The sequence below is a fragment of the Mobula hypostoma genome, chromosome 1 (genome assembly GCF_963921235.1).
Source record: "Mobula hypostoma chromosome 1, sMobHyp1.1, whole genome shotgun sequence".
NCBI lineage: Eukaryota > Metazoa > Chordata > Chondrichthyes > Myliobatiformes > Myliobatidae > Mobula > Mobula hypostoma.
Window position 1 is genome coordinate 134,799,963 of NC_086097.1, and position 26,679 is coordinate 134,826,641.

General features: G+C 42.5%; 1 protein-coding gene across 4 annotated transcripts in view; it reads right to left on the reverse strand.

Moving 5' to 3' along the window:
* Positions 1 to 16,408: 16,408 nt before the first annotated feature.
* The window catches only part of fam91a1 (family with sequence similarity 91 member A1), a 77,100-nt gene continuing 66,829 nt past the window's right edge, over positions 16,409 to 26,679 (reverse strand). For all 4 annotated transcript variants that reach the window (XM_063056083.1, XM_063056072.1, XM_063056063.1 and 1 more), the window contains exons 23-24: positions 23,268 to 23,337; positions 16,409 to 22,303 (exon numbers count right to left, since the gene is read on the reverse strand). In XM_063056083.1, the coding sequence (XP_062912153.1) occupies positions 22,130 to 22,303; positions 23,268 to 23,337 (244 nt within the window). In that variant the 3' untranslated portion in view covers positions 16,409 to 22,129. The remainder of the gene's footprint in view (positions 22,304 to 23,267; positions 23,338 to 26,679) is intronic.

A 26,679-nucleotide genomic window follows, 5' to 3' on the forward strand; every position in this document is an offset into this window, starting at 1 on the left:
TTAATTCCCCAATTTTAGATAACTATCCTTTCTGGTTCGTCCTCTCCCAGGCATTCTCCCTCATCAGGCAGAAGATCTGAAAGCTTAAAAGCACATACGGCTAGAGTCAAGGACGGCTTCTATTCCAGTTATCAGAGTCCTGACCTCATATGTGCTAAAAGATGGGCTCCTGTTCTCCAACGTACTTCATCACTGCCCTTGCACTTTGTCTGGCTATATTGCACTTACCCGGTAACTGTAACACTATATTCTGCATAACAACAGGAATTCTGCAGATGCTGGAAATTCAAGCAACATACATCAAAGTTGCTGGTGAACGCAGCAGGCCAAGCAGCATCTATAGGAAGAGGCGCAGTCGACGTTTCAGGCCGAGACCCTTCGTCAGGACTAACTGAAGTCCCTCCTTCAGTTAGTCCTGACGAAGGGTCTCGGCCTGAAACGTCGACTGTGCCTCTTCCTATAGATGCTGCTTGGCCTGCTGCGTTCACCAGCAACTTTGATGTATGTTACTATATTCTGCATTCTGATTTTCCTTTACGACCTCAATATATGGAATGATCTGTCCGGATGGCATACAAACAAACGCTTTTCACTGCATCATGATACATGTGACAACAGTAAACCAATACATTGCATCAGAACTGCATGATTTTGAAGAAAGGTAAACAACCTGTAAAGCCACCTGCTTCTCTCATCCCGGCTGCTGCCTGACCGGCTGGGGATTTCCAGCTCCTACAGTACACCGTATCTCATGGTTCCAACATTCTTTTATTTGTACTCGCCTGTTTTTACACGTCTCCCCAGTTTACAGCCCCTATAAACTGTCACTGTGTTATTTTTTTCAGTTATATAAAGAGCGAAAGGGAGGTGAGAGTTTATATCGGACCACTGAAAAAATGATACTGATGAGGTAGCAATGGGGGACAAAGAAATGGCAGACGAACTGGGAAATATTGTATATCAGTCATTCAAGACAGTTACATTGAGCAAACACCAGGTGGTGATGAATCTGTAAAATCCGGATTAGATTAGATTGGATTATGAGGACACGCAGTCTTCTTTTATTGTCATTTAGAAATGCATACACTAAGAAATGATACAATGTTCCTCCAGTGTGATATCACAGAAACACAAGACAGACCAGGACTGAAAAACTGACAAAAACCACATAATTATAACATATAGTTACAACAGTGCAAGCAATACCGTAATTTGATAGAGAACAGACCATGGGCACGTTTAAGAAAAAAGTCTCAAAGTCTCTTGAAAGTCCCATTATCTCACGCAGATGGTAGAAGGAAGAAAACTCTTCCTGCCATGAGCTTCCAGCGCTGCAAACTTGCCAATGCAGCAGCCTGGAAGCACCTGACCACAGTCCGACTCTGATTCATGGCAAATGCTTAACTAACAAAGAAGCTCATTTATCTAACATGGATTAGAATTGAGTACTGATCTACCCTAGCATCAAAAGCTCTGAAACCCAACTTGAAATGTCCTAATGCCGATAATCATGTTGTATATCATTCAGTTTTTCAGAAGTAATTGGCATAAGCAATAATCATCCCATTCGGATGCATCAAGGGTTGGTATGGTAACTGCTCTGCCCAAGCCCACAAGAAATTGCATCAACTTGTCAGCCCAATTAATCCTGAAAACCAGCCTCCCCTTCATGGACTCCATCTGTACTTCATGCAGCCTTGAGAAGCAACCAGTGTAATCAGGACCCCACCCACCAGTTCATTCTCTCTTTCCCCCCTCCCCTCAGTTGAATACGTACCACCAGACTCAAGGACAGCTTCTTTTCCACTGTTTTAAGACTCTTGGATAAGCTTCTTAAAATGATAAAGATGAACTCTTGATCTCTCAATCTTTCAATCCACCCTGGCATGACCCTTACACTTTCTTGTATCTGGTATATATTTTTTTTATTGTTTCATGTATCCAGATAATGGAAAATCTTTGCTTTGTATGTCATCTATACTTCATCAGATCAGTGTATGTGGTAGTACAAGGGAACACCATAACAAAATGCAGAATAAAATATTCCTGTTCTGACATGGCCTCCTCTTATGCCACGATGAGGCCGCTCTTAGAGTGGAGCAGCAACACTTTGCATTCCGTCTGGATAGCCTCCTACCTGATAGCATGATTTTTCCTTCCATTTAAAAAAAACTCCCTCTCACCATCTTCTATTCTCCACTCTAGCCTCTACCTTTGCTCACCTGCCTATCACCTCCCATTGGGGCCCCTTCTCCTTCCTTTTTCCCTTTGGTTCACTCTCTTCTCCTATCAGATTCCTTCATCTCCAGCCCTTTACTATTCCTACCCACCTGGCTTCACCCATCACCTTAGCTATCCTTCTTCCCTTCCCACAACCTTTTATTTTAGAAACATAGAAAATAGGTGCAGGAGTAGGCCATTCGGCCCTTCGAGCCTGCACCACCATTCAGTATGATCATGGCTGATCATCCAACTCAGAACCCTGTACCTGCCTTCTCTCCATAGCCCCTGATCCCTTTAGCCACAAGGGCCATGTCTAACTCCCTCTTAAATATAGCCAATGAACTGGCCACAACTGTTTCTTGTGGCAGAGAATTCCACAGATTCGCCGCTCTCTGCGTAAAGAAGTTTTTCCTCATCTCGGTCCTAAAAGGCTTCCCCTTTATCCTTAAACTGTGACCCCTCATTCTAGACTTCCCCAACATCGGGAACAATCTTCCTGCATCTACCCTGTCCAGTCCCTTTAGGATTTTATATGTTTCAATAAGATCCCCCCTCAATCTTCTAAATTCCAGCGAGTATAAGCCTAGTCGATCCAGTCTTTCATCCTATGAAAGTCCTGCCATCCCAGGAATCAATCTGGGGAACCTTACTTGTACTCCCTCTATGGCAAGAATGTCTTTCCTCAGATTAGGGGACCAAAACTGCACACAATACTCTAGACGCAAACAACAGGAATTCTGCAGATGCTGGAAATTCAAGCAACACACATCAAAGTTGCTGGCGAACGCAGCAGGCCAAGCAGCATCTATAGGAAGAGGCGCAGTCGACATTTCAGGCCGAGACCCTTCGTCAGGACTAACTGAAGGAAGAGTGAGTAAGGGATTTGAAAGCTGGAGGGGGAGGGGGAGATGCAAAATGATAGGAGAAGACAGGAGGGGGAGGGATAGAGCCGAGAGCTGGACAGGTGATAGGCAAAAGGGGATACGAGAGGATCATGGGACAGGAGGTCCGGGACGAAAGACGGGGGGGGGTGACCCAGAGGATGGGCAAGAGGTATATTCAGAGGGACAGAGGGAGAAAAAGGAGAGTGAGAGAAAGAATGTGTGCATAAAAATGAGTAACAGATGGGGTACGAGGGGGAGGTGGGGCCTAGCGGAAGTTAGAGAAGTCAATGTTCATGCCATCAGGTTGGAGGCTACCCAAACGGAATATAAGGTGTTGTTCCTCCAACCTGAGTGTGGCTTCATCTTTACAGTAGAGGAGGCCGTGGATAGACATGTCAGAATGGGAATGGGATGTGGAATTAAAATGTGTGGCCACTGGGAGATCCTGCTTTCTCTGGCGGACAAAGCGTAGATGTTCAGCAAAGCGGTCTCCCAGTCTGCGTCGGGTCTCACCAATATATAAAAGGCCACATTGGGAGCACCGGACGCAGTATATCACCCCAGTCGACTCACAGGTGAAGTGATGCCTCACCTGGAAGGACTGTTTTGGGCCCTGAATGTTGGTAAGGGAGGAAGTGTAAGGGCATGTGTAGCACTTGTTCCGCTTACACGGATAAGTGCCAGGAGGGAGATCAGTGGGGAGGGATGGGGGGGACGAATGGACAAGGGAGTTGTGTAGGGAGCGATCCCTGCGGAATGCAGAGAGGGGGGGGAGGGAAAGATGTGCTTAGTGGTGGGATCCCGTTGGAGGTGGCGGAAGTTACGGAGAATAATATGTTGGACCCGGAGGCTGGTGGGGTGGTAGGTGAGGACCAGGGGAACCCTATTCCTAGTGGGGTGGTGGGAGGATGGAGTGAGAGCAGATGTACGTGAAATGGGGGAGATGCGTTTAAGAGCAGAGTTGATAGTGGAGGAAGGGAAGCCCCTTTCTTTAAAAAATGAAGATATCTCCCTCGTCCTAGAATGAAAAGCCTCATCCTGAGAGCAGATGTGGCGGAGACGGAGGAATTGCGAGAAGGGGATGGCGTTTTTGCAAGAGACAGGGTGAGAAGAGGAATAGTCCAGATAGCTGTGAGAGTCAGTAGGCTTATAGTAGACATCAGTGGATAAGCTGTCTCCAGAGACAGAGACAGAAAGATCTAGAAAGGGGAGGGAGGTGTCAGAAATGGACCAGGTAAACTTGAGGGCAGGGTGAAAGTTGGAGGCAAAGTTAATAAAGTCAACGAGTTCTGCATGCGTGCAGGAAGCAGCGCCAATGCAGTCGTCGATGTAGCGAAGGAAAAGTGGGGGACAGATACCAGAATAGGCACGGAACATAGATTGTTCCACAAACCCAACAAAAAGGCAGGCTTAGCTAGGACCCATACGGGTGCCCATAGCTACACCTTTAGTTTGGAGGAAATGGGAGGAGCAAAAGGAGAAATTATTAAGAGTAAGGACTAATTCCGCTAGACGGAGCAGAGTGGTGGTAGAGGGGAACTGATTAGGTCTGGAATCCAAAAAGAAGCGTAGAGCTTTGAGACCTTCCTGATGGGGGATGGAAGTATATAAGGACTGGACATCCATGGTGAAAATAAAGCGGTGGGGGCCAGGGAACTTAAAATCATCGAAAAGTTCAATCCCTTCCGACCTATGTTCGTGACACTTCTCACGCTCTTAAACTTTTCGATGATTTTAAGTTCCCTGGCCCCCACCGCTTTATTTTCACCATGGATGTCCAGTCCTTATATACTTCCATCCCCCATCAGGAAGGTCTCAAAGCTCTACGCTTCTTTTTGGATTCCAGACCTAATCAGTTCCCCTCTACCACCACTCTGCTCCGTCTAGCGGAATTAGTCCTTACTCTTAATAATTTCTCCTTTTGCTCCTCCCATTTCCTCCAAACTAAAGGTGTAGCTATGGGCACCCGTATGGGTCCTAGCTATGCCTGCCTTTTTGTTGGGTTTGTGGAACAATCTATGTTCCGTGCCTATTCTGGTATCTGTCCCCCACTTTTCCTTCGCTACATCGACGACTGCATTGGCGCTGCTTCCTGCACGCATGCAGAACTCGTTGACTTTATTAACTTTGCCTCCAACTTTCACCCTGCCCTCAAGTTTACCTGGTCCATTTCCAACACCACCCTCCCCTTTCTAGATCTTTCTGTCTCTGTCTCTGGAGACAGCTTATCCACTGATGTCTACTATAAGCCTACTGACTCTCACAGCTATCTGGACTATTCCTCTTCTCACCCTGTCTCTTGCAAAAACGCCATCCCCTTCTCGCAATTCCTCCGTCTCCGCCGCATCTGCTCTCAGGATGAGGCTTTTCATTCTAGGACGAGGGAGATGTCTTCATTTTTTAAAGAAAGGGGCTTCCCTTCCTCCACTATCAACTCTGCTCTTAAACGCATCACCCCCATTTCATGTACATCTGCTCTCACTCCATCCTCCCACCACCCCACTAGGAATAGGGTTCCCCTGGTCCTCACCTACCACCCCACCAGCCTCCGGGTCCAACATATTATTCTCCGTAACTTCCGCCACCTCCAACGGGATCCCACCACTAAGCACATCTTTCCCTCCCCCCTCTCTCTGCATTCCGCAGGGATCGCTCCCTACACAACTCCCTTGTCCATTCGTCCCCCCCATCCCTCCCCACTGATCTCCCTCCTGGCACTTATCCGTGTAAGCGGAACAAGTGCTACACATGCCCTTACACTTCCTCCCTTACCACCATTCAGGGCCCCAAACAGTCCTTCCAGGTGAGGCATCACTTCACCTGTGAGTCGACTGGGGTGATATACTGCGTCCGGTGCTCCCGATGTGGCCTTTTATATATTGGTGAGACCCGACGCAGACTGGGAGACCGCTTTGCTGAACATCTACGCTCTGTCCGCCAGAGAAAGCAGGATCTCCCAGTGGCCACACATTTTAATTCCACATCCCATTCCCATTCTGACATGTCTATCCACGGCCTCCTCTACTGTAAGGATGAAGCCACACTCAGGTTGGAGGAACAACACCTTATATTCCGTCTGGGTAGCCTCCAACCTGATGGCATGAACATTGACTTCTCCGACTTCCGCTAGGCCCCACCTCCCCCTCGTACCCCATCTGTTACTCATTTTTATGCACACATTCTTTCTCTCACTCTCCTTTTTCTCCCTCTGTCCCTCTGAATATACCTCTTGCCCATCCTCTGGGTCACCCCCCCCCCCCGCCGCCGTCTTTCGTCCCGGACCTCCTGTCCCATGATCCTCTCGTATCCCCTTTTGCCTATCACCTGTCCAGCTCTTGGCTCTATCCCTCCCCCTCCTGTCTTCTCCTATCATTTTGCATCTCCCCCTCCCCCTCCAGCTTTCAAATCCCTTACTCACTCTTCCTTCAGTTAGTCCTGACGAAGGGTCTCGGCCTGAAATGTCGACTGCGCCTCTTCCTACAGATGCTGCTTGGCCTGCTGCGTTCACCAGCAACTTTGATGTGTGTTGCACAATACTCTAGGTGTGGTCTCACCAAGGCCTTGTACAACTGCAGTAATATCTCCCTGCTCCTGTACTCGAATCCTCTTGCTATGAATGCCAACATACCGCCTGCCTTTTTCACCGCCTGCTGTACCTGCATGCCCACTTTCAATGACTGCTGTACAATGACACCCAGGTCTCGTTGCACTTCCCCTTTTCTTAATCGGCCACCATTCAGATAATAATCTGTTTTCCTGTTCTTGCCACCAAAGTGGATAACCTTAGTTATCCACATTAAATTTCATCTGCCATGAATTTGCCCACTCACCTAACCTATCCAAGTCACCCTGCATCCTCTTAGCATCCTCCTCACAGCTGACACTGCCGCCTAGCTTGGTGTCATCAGCAAACTTGAAGATGCTGCATTTAATTCCCTAGTCTAAGTCATTAATATATATTGTAAACAACTGAGGTCCCAGCACTGAGCCTTGCGGTACCCCACTAGTCACTGCCTGCCATTCTGAAAAGGTCCCGTTTATTCCCACTCTTTGCTTCCTGTCTGCCAACCAATTCTCTATCCACATCAATACAATACCCCCAATACCGTGTGCTTTAAGTTTGCACACTAATCTCCTGTGTGGGACCTTGTCAAAAGCCTTTTGAAGATCCAAACATACCACATCCACTGGTTCTCCCCTATCCACTCTACTAGTTACATCCTCAAAAGATTCTATAAGATTTTTCAGACATGATTTTCCTTTCACAAATCCATGCTGACTTTGTCTGATGAGTTCATCACTTTCCAAATGTGCTGTTATCACATTTTTGATAACTGACTCTAGCATTTTCCCCACCTCTGATGTTAGGCTAACCGGTCTATAATTCCCTGGTTTCTCTCTCCCTCCTTTTTTAAAAAGTGGGGTTACATTAGCCACCCTCCAATCCTCAGGAACTAGTCCAGAATCTAAAGAGTTTTGAAAAATTATCACTAATGCATCCACTATTTCTTGGGCTACTTCCTTAAGCACTCTGGGATGCAGACCATCTGGCCCTGGGGATTTATCTGCCTTTAATCCCTTCAATTTACCTAACACCACTTTCCTACTAACATGTATTTCCCTCAGTTCCTCCATCTCCCTGGACCCTCTGTCCCCTACTATTTCCAGAAGATTATTTATGTCCTCCTTAGTGAAGACAGAACCAAAGTAGTTATTCAATTGGTCTGCCATGTCCTTGTTCCCCATGATCAATTCACCTGTTTCTGACTGTAAGGGACCTACATTTGTCTTAACCATTTTGGCATCGTTTCCTTTCTTTTCCAGTCCTGAAGAAGGGTCTCAGCCAGAAACATCGACTGCTTGTTCTTTTCCATGGATGCTGCCTGACCTGCTGAGTTCCTCCAGCATTTTGTGTATGTTGCTTTGGATTTCCAGAATCTGCTGAATTTCTTAGTATTTACAATTAAAATGCAGTGCAGGCAGACAAGAAGATGCAAGGGCATGACAAGGAATATTGAGAGGTCAAGAATCCATATTATACTAGGGGACCATTCAATCGTCTTACAACAGCAAAATAGAAACTGTCTTTGAGCTGGTGGTACAACAGTGTATTCAGCTATTCATTTTTTCCCCCTTCTGTACTACCTCAATATGATATGTACAGATGACACGACAATGAAAGCTTTTTACTGCATCCTGGTATATGTAACAATAATAAACCAACTGGCAAGGCCAGGATTTATTGCTACACCTATTGAGGGTGCATTCTGGTGAAGATGCTCCCACAGTGACGATGAGGAATCAAGGATAGATTTCCAAGTGAGTATGAGGTACATTTGGGAAGAGAACCCACTTTTGTGTTTGGCATTTGTTGTGGTCGTCATTAATTTGGAAGGTGAAGTTTAAGTGAGTAATTGCATTTTACTCGCATTTTGTAGGTGGTTAAGACTACGCGCACTAAAGACGTCAAAGGTGGTGGAACAGTCAAGTAGATGGTGTTGAGGAGTTCGAATAGCTTTAGATTCGCTGTCATTGAAGCAAGTAGAGAATATTCCATCACTCTCCTGACCTCAAAGCCCTTGGGATGTCCCCTGGGTCACCAGTGTCTCTCATTTACACAGTATTTGTCTGGCTGGTCTAGTTGTGCTTCTGATCAATGGTGATCCTCCAGTAATATGGATGATCAGGGTCTGAGTAATGGGGATCCACACATCTGCTGCAGATATTCATTACCTGTCTCCTTTGTGGCACAACCGCTAGAGTGCTATCTGGGTCTCGCTGCCAGAGGGCAAGGGCTGCTCTATTTGCTAAAGTGTCAGAATGAATTGAACAGTGACACCAGTAAACATACCCACTTTGGACCTGGTGATGGAAGGCCAGTCATCGATGAAGCAACTATAGAATTTTGGGCCCAGGATTTTGCCCTGAGGAGCTCCTACAGACATGGTCTGGGAGCTGGAGTGAGTCACACCATCGTCCTTGATGTGGAATGTCATTCCAACCACTGGAGTGTCTTCTTTTTGATGGCACATTAAGATTCAAATGTATCACCTGTGTGTCAAAATGTACAGTCAAATGTGTCATCTGTGGTAGCAACCAACAGACCTAAGTGTGTGCTGGGGACCTCTACTTTTAGAAGTGTCAGCACACATTCTGGTGCCAATGATGCTCAGTAGAAGAATACAGACCACAATAAGCAAAAAAAAACTGCAAACAGTGAAACAGGAACAACCTTCTTCAATAAAACGCACCTACAATATAAAGCTTTACATTTCTTGATTCCAGCGTCACTAGCACCCTTTGCATTTTGACTAAGATGTGATAAGGTTGAGAGGTAAGTGGTCCTGATAAAACCCACATAGTATTGACGTGCAGGTTATAACTAAGTGGTGCTCAATAACACTATTGATGACTACTTCCGTTATTTTGCTGGTGGCTGAGTGCAGATTGATTAGACAGTAATTAGCTGGATCTGATTTGTCCTGCTTTTAGTGAACAGGATACACCAGGAAAATTAGTCAAGCAGCATAGAAACTGGCCCTTCAGTACAACTCATTCACGCCAACTAAGAAAGACACCTGAGCTAGTCCCAATTCCCTCCAACTCTTTTCTTACCAAAGAGCTGATTATTGATTACAGGAGCAGGAGGTCCATGAGCCAGTCCTCATCAGGGGATCAGAGGTGGAGAGGGTCAGCAACTTTAAATTCCTTGGTGACATCATTTCAGAGGATCTATTCTGGGTCCAGCACGTAAATGCCATTACAAAGATGGCTTGGCAGCATCTCTAGCTTTAGAAGTTTGCAAAGATTTGGCATGTCATCTCAAACTTGATAAACTTCTATAAATGTGTGGTGGAGGATTCTGACTGGTTGCATCACAGCCTGTTATGGAAACACCAATGCCCTTGTACAGAAAAATCCACTAAAAGTAGAGGGTAGAGCTGAATTCATCATGGATAACACCCTCTCCATCATTGAGCACATCTACACAGAGCACTGTCACAGGAAAGCAGCATCCATCATCAAGGACCCCCTTCACCCCCTTCTAGGCCATGTTCTCTTCTTGCTGCAGCCATCAGGAAGCAGGCACAGGAGTCCTGAGACTCAAAACCATCAGGTTCAGGAAGTTCCAAACAAGGGAAAATCTGAGCAACACACACAAAATGCTGAAGGGACTCTGGAGTTCTGCTGAAGGGTTTCGGCCCAAAACTTCAACTGTACTTCTTTTTTCATAGATGCTGCCTGGCCTGCTGATTTCCTCCATTGTGTGATGTTCATAAAGTTATTACCCCTCATCATCAGGCTCTTGAAGTTATCCCTGCTGGTTCATAGATTATGATAACTGTGCACCCTAACACTACACAGTTCCCACAACCTATGGACTCACTTTCAAGAACTCATACCATGTTCTCAATGTTTATTGCTTATTTATTTCTTTGTTTTTGTTTCTTTTTGTATTTGCACATTGGTTGTTTGTTCATCTTGTGTGTAGTTTTTCATTGATTCTATTGTGTCTTTGTATTTACTGTGAATGCCCACAAGAAAATGTCATGTGACATGATGTACGTTAGTAATAAATTTACTTTTGACTTTCCATTGTACATATCTTAATGCCTTTCTAATGTAATGTTATTGTACCAGTCTAAAGCATCTCCTCCGACTGATCATTCCATATCCCAAGCACCTTCCGTGTGTCAAAAGATGCCCCTCAGGTTCTACTAGATCTCCCTTTTCTCACCTAAAACCTAAATCATTTCATTCTTAATCCATCCCTGAGATAAAGACTGTGCATTCATTCTGTCTATGGCCCTTATGATTTTATACACTTCTATAAGATCATGTCCTATTGTTTAGATGCCAGTGCTGTTGTTTTACAAGAACATCTTGGCCAGCGATCTAACTGGAGTAGGTTTTCTGTACTGCATCTGGGTATTAGCCTAACCCCATAACCTTGGCTGTGTCCAGTGGTTTTCAGTTTCTTTTTTAAAAATCACATTGGAGTAAATCCAAATGGCTGTATACTGACTTTTACAGAGATTGCAGAAGGAAGCTGAGATGAATCATCCACATGGCAAATCACAGAATAATGATTCAGCTCCATCTTGAACACTCACTTACTTGGCCCCGCCAATGTGATGGCATTGAAGCACCCTCTTCCTCCTGTTAAGCTGCTCAATTGTCCTCCAATATCAATGAATAACAGTCGAAGACTGCAGAGTTGTAATCTGGTTGAAGATTAGCTTTATCAAAACATACAGTGAAATGCATCATTTTGTGTCTTAGGAATGTGGGAGGAAATCCATGCCGCCATGGGGAGAACACACAAACTCCTTACAGCCAGCGGTGGGAATTGAACCCTGAACAGTGATTGCCAGCACTGTTAAGCAATCGCACTGAGCTCTGTTATGTGTTTTTTTTTAAGCACATAAATACATCTGTTGATGCTTCACCAAGGTGAGTTCACCTATATAGGACCTTACCTTCAACACAGTCATCTTGATAATCGATATATTTCAGCACCTGATCAAGAGGCGATGGTTGTGTCACCAAGAGGAAAGACAAATTGAAAACTGCAAGTGCGAACTGTAAGGTTACTTTGCAAAATTAGGATGTTTAGTAAATACGGTATGACCAAGAAATGAGAAGAAATACTGTAGATTATATTTATTCAGTAACACAAACAACTGCATTCATTGAAAATAATGGTTGGAGTTGATACCCTTGTTATTTACATAAATGACTTCTATGAGAAGGCTGAGTCAGTAAGTTTGTGGCTGACACAAGATTTGGAGTTGTTGTTGATAGTGAATAAGTTTATCAGGGATTGTAAAGGGATCTTGGTCAGTTAGGTAAGTGGGTTGTGGAGTGGCAAACAGATTTCACTGCAGATAAGAGTGAAGTAATCTACTTTCTAAAGTCAAACCAGTGTAGGACTTAAACTATGAACAATAGGGCACTAGGGAATGTAAGGGAACAGATCCACTTAAAGAGTAGAAGTGCATAGTTCATTAAAGGTGGCTTCACAGGTAGTAGAGAAATGAAAAAGGCATTAAACACACTGATCTTCATTAACCAGGGCACTGACTTTTGGAATTGGGGTATTATGTTGCAGTTGTACAAGTCGTTAGTGACACTGCACCTGGGAGTACAGCATACCGTTCTGGTCATCCTTTTACAGGAAGGACAAAGTTAAGCTAGGAAAAGTGCTGAGCAGATTTATTGGGCTGTTGCCAGGAATAGAGAGCCTGAGTTATATAGACAGCTTTTGTTAGGCTAGGTCTTTATTCCTTGGAATATAGGGCAATCTGATAAAAGCATTTAAGATTAGGGACTGGTTGGGCCAAAGGGCCTGTACCCATGCTATATTGCTCAGCAAATCAATGTGTGCCTTGTATCTGAAATATTAGCAGTTTCTCTTTATCACAATAAGAATATTTCCAAATATTTGTAGTAAGGAAGTCATTCTGCCCAAGCATGTAAAACTCCTGCTTTAAACTACAAACATTGAAATAGGGTGTGAAGGAAAATAACAGAAACATAGAAAACCTACAGCACAATGCTGTGCCGAACATGTACTTACTTTAGAAATTACCTAGGGTTACCCATAGCCCTCTATTTTTCTAAGCTCCATGTACCTATCCAAGAGTCCCTTTAAAGACCCTATTGTATCCACCTCCACCACCATCGCCAGCAGCCCATTCCACACACTCACCACTCGCTGTGTAAAAATCTTACTCCTGACATCTCCTCTGTACCTACTTCCAGGCAGCTTAAAACTGTGCCCTCTCGTGTTAGCCATTTCAGCCCTGGGTAAAAACCTATCCATACAATCAATGCCTCTCATCATCTTATACACCTCTATCAGGTCACCTCTCATCCTCCACCACTCCAAGGAGAAAAGGCCAAGTTCACTAACCCATTTCAGGCAACATCCTTGTAAATCTCCTCTGCACCCTTTCTATAGTTTCCCCATCCTTCCTGTTGTGAGGTAACCAGAACTGAGCACAGTACTCCAAGTGGGGTCTGACCAGGGTCCTATATAGCTGTAACATTACCTCTCGGCTCTTGAACTCAATCCCACCATTCATGAAGGCCTGTATACACTGCCTTCTTAACAGTCAACCTGCGTAGCAGCTTTGAGTGTCCTATATACCCAGACCGCAAGATCCCTCTGATCCTCCACACTGCCAAGATTCTTACCATTAATGCTATATTCTGCCATATTTGACCTACCAAAATGAACCACCTCACACTTATCTGGGTTGAACTCCATCTGCCACTTCTCAGCCCATTTTTGCATCCTTTTGATATTCCGCTGCAACCTCTGACAGCCCTCCACCCTATCCACAACACCCCCAACCTTTGTGTCATCAGCAAATTTACTAACTTCTTTATCCAGGTCATTAATAAAAATCACGAAGGGAAGGGGTCCTAGAACAGATCCCCGAGGCACACCACTGGTCACCGACCTCCATGCAGAATATGATCCATCTACAACCACTTCTGTGGTTCTGTGGTTAAACCAATTCTGGATCCACAAAGCAAGGTTGCCTTGGATCCCATGCCTCCTTACTTTCTCAATAAGCTTTGCATGAGGTACCTTATCAAATGCCTTGCTGAAATCCATATACACATAACCTTATTGCCTCAGTCATTTGTTGAAATGGAATAACTACTAATTTACTAGAAGACATCAATTTATTTCTAGTTCATCTGCTTGAGCTAGTGCAGTGAAGTAGAAAAGTGCAGCTTTGCATTACATTTCATCCCCAAATTTCTAAGCAACTGGAGGAAAGTTTAGGCGTTATTCATTTCTGTGAATGACAATGTACTCAAATGAATACAATGAACAGACTTGCCATGATCACAAGCTAAACTTTTAGCAGAATATATCAAGCTGAATTATTAGTATCTCACTGTTCCCTACAGATCTGGCTTTCTCCACTACATTTGGAAGTCCTTGTTTTCTAATCTCCAATTCTCAAAGACAAAATGACTCATTGTTGGCCCACATCTAAGTGCTCAAACTTTTACACCAAGTAGTGTTATAATAGTCAGAACATTGCCAAAAAAATTAACCAGAGGAAGGTTTTGTATTAAAAGGGCTGCGGGCACAGCCATGAAAAGGTTTGCAAAGACAGGGAAAGAACTGGTTTCTAGTAGCCCATGTTACCTCTAATTCAGGATGTTCCAAAGACCTTTACAACCAATAAACTATTTTTGAAGAGTAACTATTGCTGTCCTTTATAGTCAGTATTTGTACACAGCAAAATCCCACAGGGTGCAGGAAAAATTCTTTGCTCTTTTATACCTACCATTGAGGACAATCAGGGCTGTGCTTTCACCAACACTGTAGTAGTCCCTCAGTACAGCAATGAAATGTCATTCAAGAACTTTGTCTTCCAAGTCTCTGGAGTAGGACTCAAAATCTTCTTATTCAGAAATATAATAATACAACTATATACTTGAGTGATTCAGATTTATACTCTAGTATGATACATTCCATCACCATCTGTGCTGAACAAAGACATATTTGGCTCAGTACTTATTTTGAAAACTGCACCTTAAATAGGCAGAAATATAATTAAAATGAGGTTACTTCCAGTTCCATTTGGTGGCACTGGATTTCACTGTAAATTGGAAAAGGTCGTCAAGGGGCACACTTTTTTTTTGCTGTGTGAAAGGTGCAGAGCACAATTACCTGCAAACTCTTACTGCACATTGAATGTGGGTCAAAATTATACTTAACTTCCTTTGAGATGCTGCATCCCAATGATTGCTAATATTCTCGTTTAATTCTTCCTGCTAAATAACAGCACTGGTTCTGACAAAGGGTCTTCGTATGAAACATTAACCGCTTCTCTCCATAGAAGCTGCCTGACCTGCAGAATCTTGTGTTTATGATTGTGAGCTAATGTGCTTTCATTTCCTCAAATCCTATCCCCTTCCCTGCTCATTGTGTCCAATTGACCTATGATATATAAATGATCACACTCTTTTACAGTTGTAGAGCAGTCACATTATTGACTCAGTAATGCAGGTGTCTAGCTAAGTGCTCTTGAAGCATGTGTTTGAAGATATTTACATCCAAATTAAAATCCAACCATGGAAGAGGAATTAAAATTGAATTAACCATGCTTTGAAATAAAAACTTGGTATCAGTTTTGTGGTCACCATTACTAATCGGATTGTTGTAAAATATTGTTGTTCACAAATTGGAGAGAGCAGTGTCTGTCCTCCCCCACCCAGCCTGACTTGTTTACAACACTAGACCCACAGTAATACATCACTAATTACTTTCTGATGTGATAAGACTGAAAATGTTGCCGCAAGTTTAAATTGCCTCAGAATTCACCCACTGTTGTAATCTTTCACAGTATTATCTGGAGATTTGCATTTTTGTGGATAGAAATATGCAGACAACTTCCCAAGGTCACCAAAACTAGCCTTTTGGGCACGCTCCAATGCAGGTGCCAGTAAGCTCTGGAACTTCCCTTGTCTCAGCCTCTGCCAGAGCCTTCCTTAAAACTAATGACTTCGACCAATCTTTTACTCACGTGCCACAAAGTTTTAAGATGTCAAATTTTGTTCCCATGTGTCTCTTAGCTCCCACAAATAATAGTCACTGGGAGATAACTCTTTATAAACTTTTACAATGCTGTAGTGCCTTTCAAAAAATATTCAGGATGAACCAATGAAACTTGAAGCAGTGACTCTTGTGGTGCACTAGTTAAATTCAACACAGGAAGCTCCCACCAATAATATTTCGTAATTCCAATTTTTTTTGTGACCTTGACAGATAAGTATTTCCCAAAACACCAGTTGTCATTCCCCAGCTCTTCCAACAGAACCACTGAATGATTGAAGAAGACGGAGCTTCAGTTTAAGGCTTCACCCACACAGGATTGAACTGGAGTCAACACTAGTCTCTATACAATACAGGGTTCAGCCTGACCGGGCATTACATTGACATCCATGCTTGGGCAGCCAATTCACCAGTAAATTAGCTGGGAATAAAATAAATGAGGAACTGGATGGCCTAATTCCATTTCTATGCAGTCAAACAATCTGGATTATCAACTGTGGATTTAAGTCTTGCTATTCCCAATTGTTTCTGTAGTGCCAACTTTCTAACTCGTCACTATGCTATATCTTTATTCTCACTGCCACCCCCATTCATTATTGAAGCTGCATCTGTATTATCCTCATCTCCCTGGCATGTGTTAAGTGACTATTATGTAGCATATAATAGATGTTCAAATTTAAACTGAAAACTACAATTAAAAACAACTGAAAATAAACACAATTTGATTATGGTTTATAAATTACAAGGACTGATTACACAAACAACTGTAGCATTGCTTAGAATTTATAAAACTTACAGGAAGATTTCACCTAAGTTTACAGTACATTAAAAGGAAAATAAAAGGTTTATTTCATATTTTATAGCTTTGGGACATGGTCTTATATTTAAAAGATGGATTTTTCAAAAAGTGATGTTAAGAAAGACTTGATCCAATCAGATGTCAGGACAAATTTCAGGAGATAATTAACCTCGACCTGTTACTGTGAAAAAAATGGAAGAGCCTGTGCCAAAAGGTCCTAACAACTACTATATTGCTGAAAGTTTGCAGCAGGCCTTATGGAATGCCTATAAACATCATAGGATACCTCAGCCTCAGCTCACAGCTGGAATTTCCAGTGCTAGATATAAGGAAATATGTAGCCTTCATTTTATGAGAATTTGAGAAACCTTCTCATAAATGTAAAGTTCTTCTGAGCGAGGTCCAAGGAAACACCATCAGATAAACATTCACCATTCCCATCACAAAGCACCCCCAATAGGGATTCCTAAGAGCTTGAAGGAGAAAGGATTCAAAATATGAATGGAACCAATGCAGAATTTAACATATCCTAATTGTTCCAACATCAAGGGCATCTTCAAGGTGCTTCAAAGGGGTGACATCCATCACAAAAGCCCCTCATCATTCAGAACACCAAATTTCACATCAATGACATCAGAGATAATAAATCTGACTCTGATACAAACCTGATTCAAGGATTAATGATTTTGAAATAAATTCCAGAAAAAGGCAATTTGGTTTTAAGACCTTTGTACCTGAACTAATGGATTCACTCTTGGTCAGTGCTTAAGTGACTGTGAAGATCTGAAAGCAATGAGAAGTGGAAAAAGGCACAACTTGTACCATGAAAGATACTTAACAGTTGAGTTTTGTGGAGCATCAGCAGACATGAAACTTACGCCGATTATCAAATGTCATTAACATTTATTAGCTATAGTCTCCCAAGATATCAGAATTTATTTATTTATTTTGAGAACAGGCCTTTCCAATCCTTCGAGCTGCACCATTCAGTTACCCTCGATTTAACCCAACTAATCATTGGATGATTTACAATGGTCTGCCTCTAGAGATGCTGTTCATTTTGTATGCAGTTCATTATGTACGAACTTCACTTCCAGTCTGTTAACTTTTTTTAAAAACATCAATTTCCCGTGCGGGATAATTAGGATTTTGACTTGGAGCAAACATGGTAGAAAGAATCCATCGCCATCCATTCTTTATTTGCCCTTGAAACAGTAATATTTGTGAGTCTTAAGCTTTCTTAATATTGCTAAACATTTAGTAGATGTACTTTGAAGGTAGTATTATGTTTATCATTCATTGCTATTAAACTATTTTTGCACCACAAGTTTGCTCTAGTCCACAGCATAACTATAGAATGTTCTTGGTGTGTATTACCTTGCTCAATACTGATAATGAGAATAATCGATAATATTAGTATATTCAGGTGTGCAACGATTCGGTACTGAATCTTAATTTTCTGCAGTTTCACAAAGTTTTCTTTATTAAAAACCCTGAAGAAGCTTCTGGCTTGGGTGATTATTTTTGAGGTGGTGTTTAACTTCCTGTATGCAACGCACTGCGAGGGAAGTAGATACAATAACCAATTAACCTACTAACTGGCACTTCTTTAGACCATAGGCAGAAACCGGAGAAAACCCACATTTTCCATGACGCTTTATAGATGATGTCAGAATTGAACTCCGAGCTGTAATACCGTGGCACTAACCACTATGCTACCATGGCGCCCCAACCTCCAAAAGCACTCTTCTTCGCCGTGAATCAACAGCCTCACCATTCAAAACACTTCCAACTGAAGTACTTGGAATGTACATGACAACAAGAATTTAACTTTTTCTTTTGCAAAACAAGATAGGTATACAGAAAAGTAAGAAAGATACATGATCATTGCCTGCCATTACAGATCATTACAGTCAATGAAGACACACACACACTTGATGTCTACATTAATATGTACATTTTCATAGTTTCTCATATTTCTCTTATTGCTAAGATGATTGGGCACCCACAGGCTGAATGGAATAAAAATAATATCAAGGCGACTTGTGAAGTTACAATGACTGGTACTATTTAAATAGCAGATGAACTACAAAAGCCAAGAACACAAAGTGAATAAGAGGATTAATAGGTTTGTTACTAATACGACAGCATCCAGAATCTTGTGCACAACATGGCTGGTCCCCAAAAAGTGGGGAAAGATGGTGCCAAGGCAAATGTGCTGGTGTAGTTGCCATTTGTTGTAACTGAGACAGAGCGAATTGGCCATTTGGATAATTGATTTTCCAATGATTTGGAACAGATACATGAAAAAGAATGAAATTAACTTTAAGTAGCAGGTCAAACTGACCATGGATAAACTGCTTTGCAATAGGGTTTAACAAAGAAAGGATCCCTTGTGTGCAAGTCAAGTTTTGTGGAATGCCTTTATTGGCTACCCTATATCCTAAACCATCAGTTAGTCCTGACGAAGGGTCTCGGCCTGAAACGTCGACTGCGCCTCTTCCTATAGATGCTGCTTGGCCTGCTGCGTTCACCAGCAACTTTGATGTATGTTGTTATCCTAAACCATTTCTAGTTTTCAAAAATCAAACAACTTCTGCTAAATTTAAGACAAGTGTCGATCAGTTTCATGAGTGGATATTAAAAATACTCAAAAATTATTAAGCAGGAAGGGCACTTAGAGGTGGCATAGACTCAATGGCCCAAATGGCCCCATTTGGTGTCAGAAATACATAGATAATTCAACTGTACTGACGTTGAAGGCATCATAAGTTGATGATTGAAAACGCAACATTTACTGTTTATGCCAAAAAGAGAAGACTTGCATTAGATAGAAATGTTATAAAGTATATTCAATTTAGTTGAAACTTTGCCATTGATTTCACTGCAGGATTTGATATTGGTTTCAGGATCAGTAAACAAAAATACCTGTTGCAAAACCTGCAAACCAAATCAAACCTACCATCCTTTCTTAATTAAACTTCCTGAAAACAGAAAAGAATTTCTGGTTTTCAGTGACATTTTGTAGCTTGGCATTGTTGGGGACCAATCTTCGTCATGGATATTTAATACAAGGATCTCAATCTCAAACATCAGAGCAAAAAAATTAAACTGGTGCATGAAGTCTTCAGCAGGATTATGGATTTGAGGTGTGCTAACAAGCACCTTCCAATCAGCAGTATAGAGCACAAAAAACTTAAATTCTGTATCACCATTTCATATACGGCCAAAGGGAATATATTACTACAATGGCCAACATCTACAGTAAGTTCCCAGCCAGATGGGCCCTCAACTGGGTGATTAAATGTCGATCCAGACAGTCCACTGGGTCACAGTAAAACAAGAAATTCAATTCTCTATTTGACTATATCAGTGGAAGTGAGATTGTGATCACCATTGTCTGGAGCTGCTCTGTGCCATACAATCACTGTTAGCTCCCATAACTTGCAGTTGCAAACACCGGTTGAAAGAAAAGGCTGTATGTATTTTTCCAAACAGTTTCAAGTGGAAATGCCAAGTAATCCATTCCATTTTGCCTACTGGCACAAAAGGTCCACAGCAGATGCCATTTCACTGGCTCTTCACTCAACCCTGCAACATCTGAACAGCCAGGATGCACAAATCAGGATGCTTTTTATCAACTACAGCTCGGTATTCATTCCACCGAGATGCAGCACAGAGCGTCACAGAGTCATTCCTGCCTGTGGCCATCAAACTTTACAACTCCTCCCTTGGAGGGTCAGACACCCTGAGCCAATAGGCTGGTCCTGGACTTATTTCATAATTTACTGGTATAACTTACATATAATATTTAACTATTTATGGTTCTATTACTATTTATTATTTATGGTGCAACTGTAACAAAAACCAATTTCCCCCGGGATCAATAAAGTATGACTATGACTATCATCCCCTCAAAACTAATCAGTAAGCTTCAAGACCTTGGTCTCAAAACCTCCTTGTGCAACTGGATCCTCAACTTCACTTGCAGACAGCAATCTCAGATTGGCAACATCTCCTCCACAATCACCATCAGTACAGATGCACAGCCCCAAGGCCATATTTAAGTTTGCTGATGACACCACTGTTGTAGGCCAAATCTATGGTGGAGAGGAATCAGCATACAGGAGGGATATTGAAAATCTGGCCGAATGGTGCCACAACAAACTCTTACTCATTGTCAGCAAGACCAAGAAGCTACACACACATGCTGGAGGAACTCAGCAGGCCAGGCAGCAACTATGGCAAAAGGTACAGTTGACGTTTTGGCCCAAAATGTCAACTGTACTTTTTTCTATAGATGCTGCTTGGCCTGCTGAGTTACTCCAGCACTTGTGTGTGTTGCTCACATTTTCAGCATCTACAGATTTTCTGTTTGTGATTTGAAGTCTAAGGAGCTCATGATTGACTTCAATGAGCCTGACCTCATTGGAGGATCAGAGGTGGAGTGGGTCAGCAACTTTAAATTCCTTGGTATTATCATTTCAGAGGACCTGTCCTGGGCCCAGCACTTTAGAGCAATTATGAAGAACTATGACAGTGCCCCTATTTCCTTAGAAGTTTGCAAAGGTTCAGCATGGCATCAAAAACTTTGACAAACTTCTACAGATGTGTGGTGGAGTGTGTATTGACTGGCTGTATCACAGCCTGGTATGGAAAAACCAGTGCCCTTGAATGGAAATCCCTACAAAAAATAGTGGATATGGCCAAGACCATCACGGGTAAGGTGCTCCACACCATTGAGCACATCTACACGGAGTGGTGTCACAGAAAAGCAGCGTCCATCATGAGGGACTCCCACCAAGGTCATACTCTCTTCTCGCTGACACCATCAAGGTGGTGGTACAGGAGCCTCAGGACTCACTACCATCAAATTCAGGAAGTTATTACTCCTCAAACATCAGGTTCTTGAACCAAAGGAGATAACTTCACTTGCCCCATCACTGAATTGCTCCGACAACCCATGGACTCACTTTCAAGGACCTTTCATCTCATGTTCTTGATATTCATTGCTTATTTATTATTTCTTTTTGTTTCCCACTTTCTTTTTGTACTTGCTCAGTTTATTGTCTTTTGCACATGGGTGTATGCCCAGTTGCTGCAATCTTTCATTGGTTCTATTATGGTTATTGGATTTATTGAGTAAGCCCACTAGAAAATGAATCTCAGGGTTGTATATGGTGACATATGTACTTTGATAATAAATTTACTTTGACCTTTGAACACCAATCTGGTTGTTTTATCAGAAATTATATTTCCACCATTTTGTACAAGAAAATTAAATCATTAAGAGCCATAGTTTACTTTTAAAACATTATTAAGGTGCTAAATAACCACATCTATTTGGATCAGCATTTAGAACTTGGCTGCCCTTTGGACTGAGAGGGAGGAAGAAGAGAGGGGAAGCAGAAAGCACAAGTGCAGTAGAATGGGAACAGTGAGGTAGATTGAGAGGCAGAGAGAGGAAAAGAGAAGGGAAAGTTTGAAAGGTAGAAAGGACCTGAGAACATAAACAGAATAGCTGGGAAGAGAAAAAGGAAGGAGAGAGGAAAAAACAAGTATGGAAGAAATGAAAGAAACAGCACTACCGTCTGACACTTCCTTATTAAGATGTACAGTACAACTATGGAAACGTGTTTAATTAGTTTGGTCCATGTGCAAATTTGCAATATGTACAGGTAAGGGTGACCGTCTAACCCATTCAGATAGAACACCATCTCTGAAGATCAGGCTCTTGGCTGGAAGAGGAACTCCCGCATCAATGGACGATGTCTGAGGAAATAAAGTTGTCCCATCTGATTCACCGGTTTCCTAAACACATAACAACAGCAGTTATGTGGAACATTCCACAGAAATACAACACCACAGATACACCCATTATATTCTGATTCCTCATCTACCTCATCTGCGACTTTTGTGAAATTTACACCGAGTTTGGTTCAGGAGTTTGTTTGCCATGGAGATGGGGGTGGGAGGAGAGAAGAGGCAGAAATAATTCATATTTCACTCCAGCAAGGGCATATTTTTAAGGGGGAGCTGGAAAAACACATGTGGAGGAACAGATTATAGTCAGATGGTGGGAGGAGGCAGCCAGTGTAGAGCACAAACAGTACAATGTTTAAGTTTGGCCAAATTACTTGTTTCAAGGCAATTTTGGAACTTCTGAACAATTGATTTGATAGGCATTGAGGTGCTGGATGTTAATGCTGAGACAATTGGTTAATGTCATACTCCCAGGCCAGCTGCATCGCTGTTAGCTCCCAACACACTCCATTCCATACTTTGGGTCCCATTTCAATTAAAAACTTATGCATCATCTCCCCACAGCCATTCCAGCTATGAATCCAACATTGGCGAGTGGTAATTTGGAGCAACAAACTTCTGGAGAAACTCAGTGTGTAGAGGAGAATCTGTGCAATGAAAAGAATTATTGACATTTCGGGTCAAAATCCTACATCACCACAAATGTCAACAATTCCTTTTCTCCTACGAGAAGAATACTTTCCCCCTCACTCAATCAGCAGAGTTTTTCCAGCAGATTGTTTGCTGCTCCAGACTACAGCATTTGCAGTCTCTTGTGTCTCAATGGTTGAATTTAGTCTGCCAAATCCAAAATTTGTTATTGTTATAGCCAAGAGTAGATTTTCAGTCTGGATTTGAACCATATCTCAAAGGAAATAGAGTTCTGTCTAATTCTTCTTTATATCCCAATAACACGTGTTAAAAAATATCAAACAGCTCTGTAAACATTTGAATGCAAGCAGCTAATTTATACCTGGAATGACTGTACAAAGCTGAGGACTTGCAGAGATAACTTCCTACTGGAATGCAAGAGTTTCTGAAGGCTGTGGAAAAATGATAATCATTATTGGTTTATTTTTGTCACATACCAAGATACAATGACAACACAGTATATTAAGAATCTGCACAGGCAAGATAAAAAGAGCAAATATATCTACTTATAGCACCAACTTCCATAAGGACAAAGGGTCTAAATTGTTATGGAAGATTAATGAACAATTTGGAGCAGGCAACTAGAATGGGGGTTTTTCAATGCTTTTACAAGTTTTAAACTCTGCCACCACATCAAATAGATACCAGAATTATATTATGACCTGTAAACTTAATCCAAGCCCTGTACTCCATAAGCAACAGTTCCAACTCCGTGCCCCGCCCCCCACTTTTGATATTTTGAGCTATCCTTACAAACTGAACTGCTTTAACTCATCCAAGAATGTCAGATTTGCATCATCTAAATCCTCTATCTGCAGCAACTTGTCCAAAGGTAAGCGAGTACCAAGTAATAACATTTAAAACCATTGTAGAACAGTAGCATGGGTCACCCGGAGGCCTAATGGTCTGTAATTCTAGAACCAATAATGTTGCCTAAGTATTTCAACTGACCCTTACCAACAATTTACATATAACTTTGGGTTTAAGTTTTCAGCACATGATCCCAGTATTGATCAATATTTCAACATTAGGGGTATCCCACTATCTCTTTCTCATGCATGCTCTCAGCACAACACCACAGCTTAAATTATTGGCTCATACTAGGTTGAAAGGGTTATTGAGTTTCCTGTCTTTTGTTTAATGGTGAAGAGAATGTCAAGCTGCAATGTTCATTTAAGGATGTGGCTCAAACTTGCTTCTTATTTTAAGTTCATAGGGATGATTTTAGGGGCACTGTGGAGAATTAGAGGACAGAGATGTGGGGAGTTAGAAGTAGGATCAATAAATGAAGAGTCAAAGGCAGAACCTGGAGTCTGCACTCCATGGTAGACGGCCAGTGATCCCTGTGAACAGATGTCAGGTCAGAAGGCACTGAGATAGAGAACCGCGACCCACGTGGTCAATGACCAAAGTTGACAGGCTCAATGGACGAGGGTGGAGAAACTTGCATGTTGGGGAGTCCCAGGATTGGAGGTCCACATCAGCAGGAGGAGTGAGGGCCAGGAAATCCCCACCCTCTCGTTGGTGAGTCCTGGGGTTGGGGGTCCATCTGCAACCAGAGCTCGAAGCCCCATAATATGTGGGTGAGAGAGTGAGTGAGAGACACACAGAGAGAAAAGGGGCTTATTTGCTGTTATTTTGTTGCATTTATAATGTGTTGTTGTTGCTTGTGTTGTTTTGCTGAACATGGTGGGAATGTGTGCTGACACTTGTGGGCTGTCCCAGAACATCCTCACATTATGTTGGTCATTAATGCAAATGATACATTTCACTATGTTTCGATGTATGAATGATAAATAAATAAATGTAAAATAAGTGAATCTGAAGTACACACAAAAAATGGCAGGTATACATTTGGATTACTATTGGTAAAAATCTCCCATTGTTTGTCAGGTTACGAACAGAGTTATTCAATGTGATAGGATTAACTTTATACAAGCATGAGTTTTGAGAAATAACAGCAGTGTGATCACTCGAGTCCAGTATGATGTTCTCTAAAGAGTGGTTTATTGGTGGGTCCTCACGTAGTTGTAGAGGCCAATACAGGCTCCAATTATTCCACTGCAGTGTGGGGAAGCACAAGTGGTGGCTGTGGTGAGTGGCTGGGTATTCTGGTTGTTCAGTTTCCCCTTTCACAGCTGCAGCTTGGTCTCTTGTAGCACAGTTCCCTTTTGAACAGATTTCCTCCAGGTGCAGCACAGCTTTTAGCACAACACTCTTACAGCTTGGGGTATCAGAGTTCAGAGTTCAATTCCAGTGCCGCCTGGAAGTAGTTTGTATATCCTTCCCATGAGTGCGAGGGTTTCCTCCATGTTTTTCCGTTTCCTCCCACAGTTCAAAGACGTACTGGTTAGTGGGTTAATTTGGCATGCTAAATTGTCCCATGACCAGACTAGAATTGAATAGGTGGATTATTGGGTGGTGTGGCACATTGGGTCACAAGGGCCTATTCCGTGCTGTATCTCTAAAAAGTATCTTCCCAGTTTTTAGATGTCATGGTGAATTTCATCAAGCTGATTTTGATGTTATCTTTGAAGCATATTTTTTTTTGCCCACCAGGGGCTCACTCAACTTCCTACAACTGGAAGTAAAGGATCTGTTTGTGAGACGTGAGTAATGTGTCTGGATAACATGACCTATCCATCAGAGTTGGTATTGTTTTATCATGGTGGAGATGCTTTTCATGTTGGCCTTCTCTAGTACACTGGTGTTAATGCAGCTGCCCTTCCGGCTAATCTTCAAAATCTTTCCTTGGGATCTTCGGTGTTATGGTTCCAGGGCTTTCAGATGCCTATGACAGGTGATCCATACAGTAAGCAGGAACTACAAATCAAAAGTTTTGTTTGCACCTGTAGATCGCGGTCTTCAAAGACTTTTCCGTAACCTTGAATAGATTCCACTCGCACTACTTGGGTGTTAGCTGATGTCAGACTTCATATCTGGCTTTGAGGAGAGAATCCCCAAGATAGGGAAAGTGGTCTATATTTTCAAGGATGATATCGTCAGCTTTTACGGAAGGCTGGTTGGGTCACGGCTGACATATGACCTGTGTCTATATTCAAGCCAAGACCCAGGACCCTATATGCCTTAGCAAAGGCATTCAGGATACATTAGAGGTCTTCAGAGTGTGCTGCAATGGTTATCATCCATAAACCAAAACTCCATGATGGCAGTGGTGCTGGCCTTGTTCTTGGTCGTGCACCAGTTGAGATCGAAAAGCTTGTGTTTATTCTATACACGATTGGGATTCTGTGTGGCAGGTCTTGGCCAATGAGATGAAGGATGGCAGCAATAAAGATGGCAAATAGGGAAGGGACAATGATGCAGCCCCATTTAACTCCTGTCTTAACAATGAAGAGCTCTGATTCAGCACTGCTATGCTGAGTACTGTGGCTGACATACCATCACAGGGTAGCCTCAGAATTTGTAACTACTGGTGAGGACAGCCATGTCTTAATAGCATACACCGAAGTTTGGCAGTCTACTGTATCAAATGTCTTTGTCAAATCTACCAAAGCCAAGTACCTTTGTTCAATGCATTTTTCCTGTAATTGGTGTGCTATGAAGGTCATTGCTGTGGTACTGCTACATGATGGAAAGAAAACTGTGATTCAGAGAATGCGGAAGGGTTGACAAAGATACATACAAGCACCCTGCCTGCTGTTGACAGGAGGGAGATGCCTCTGCAATTGCCACAATCAGCCTTGACTTCCTTCTTGAATATGGTCTCTATT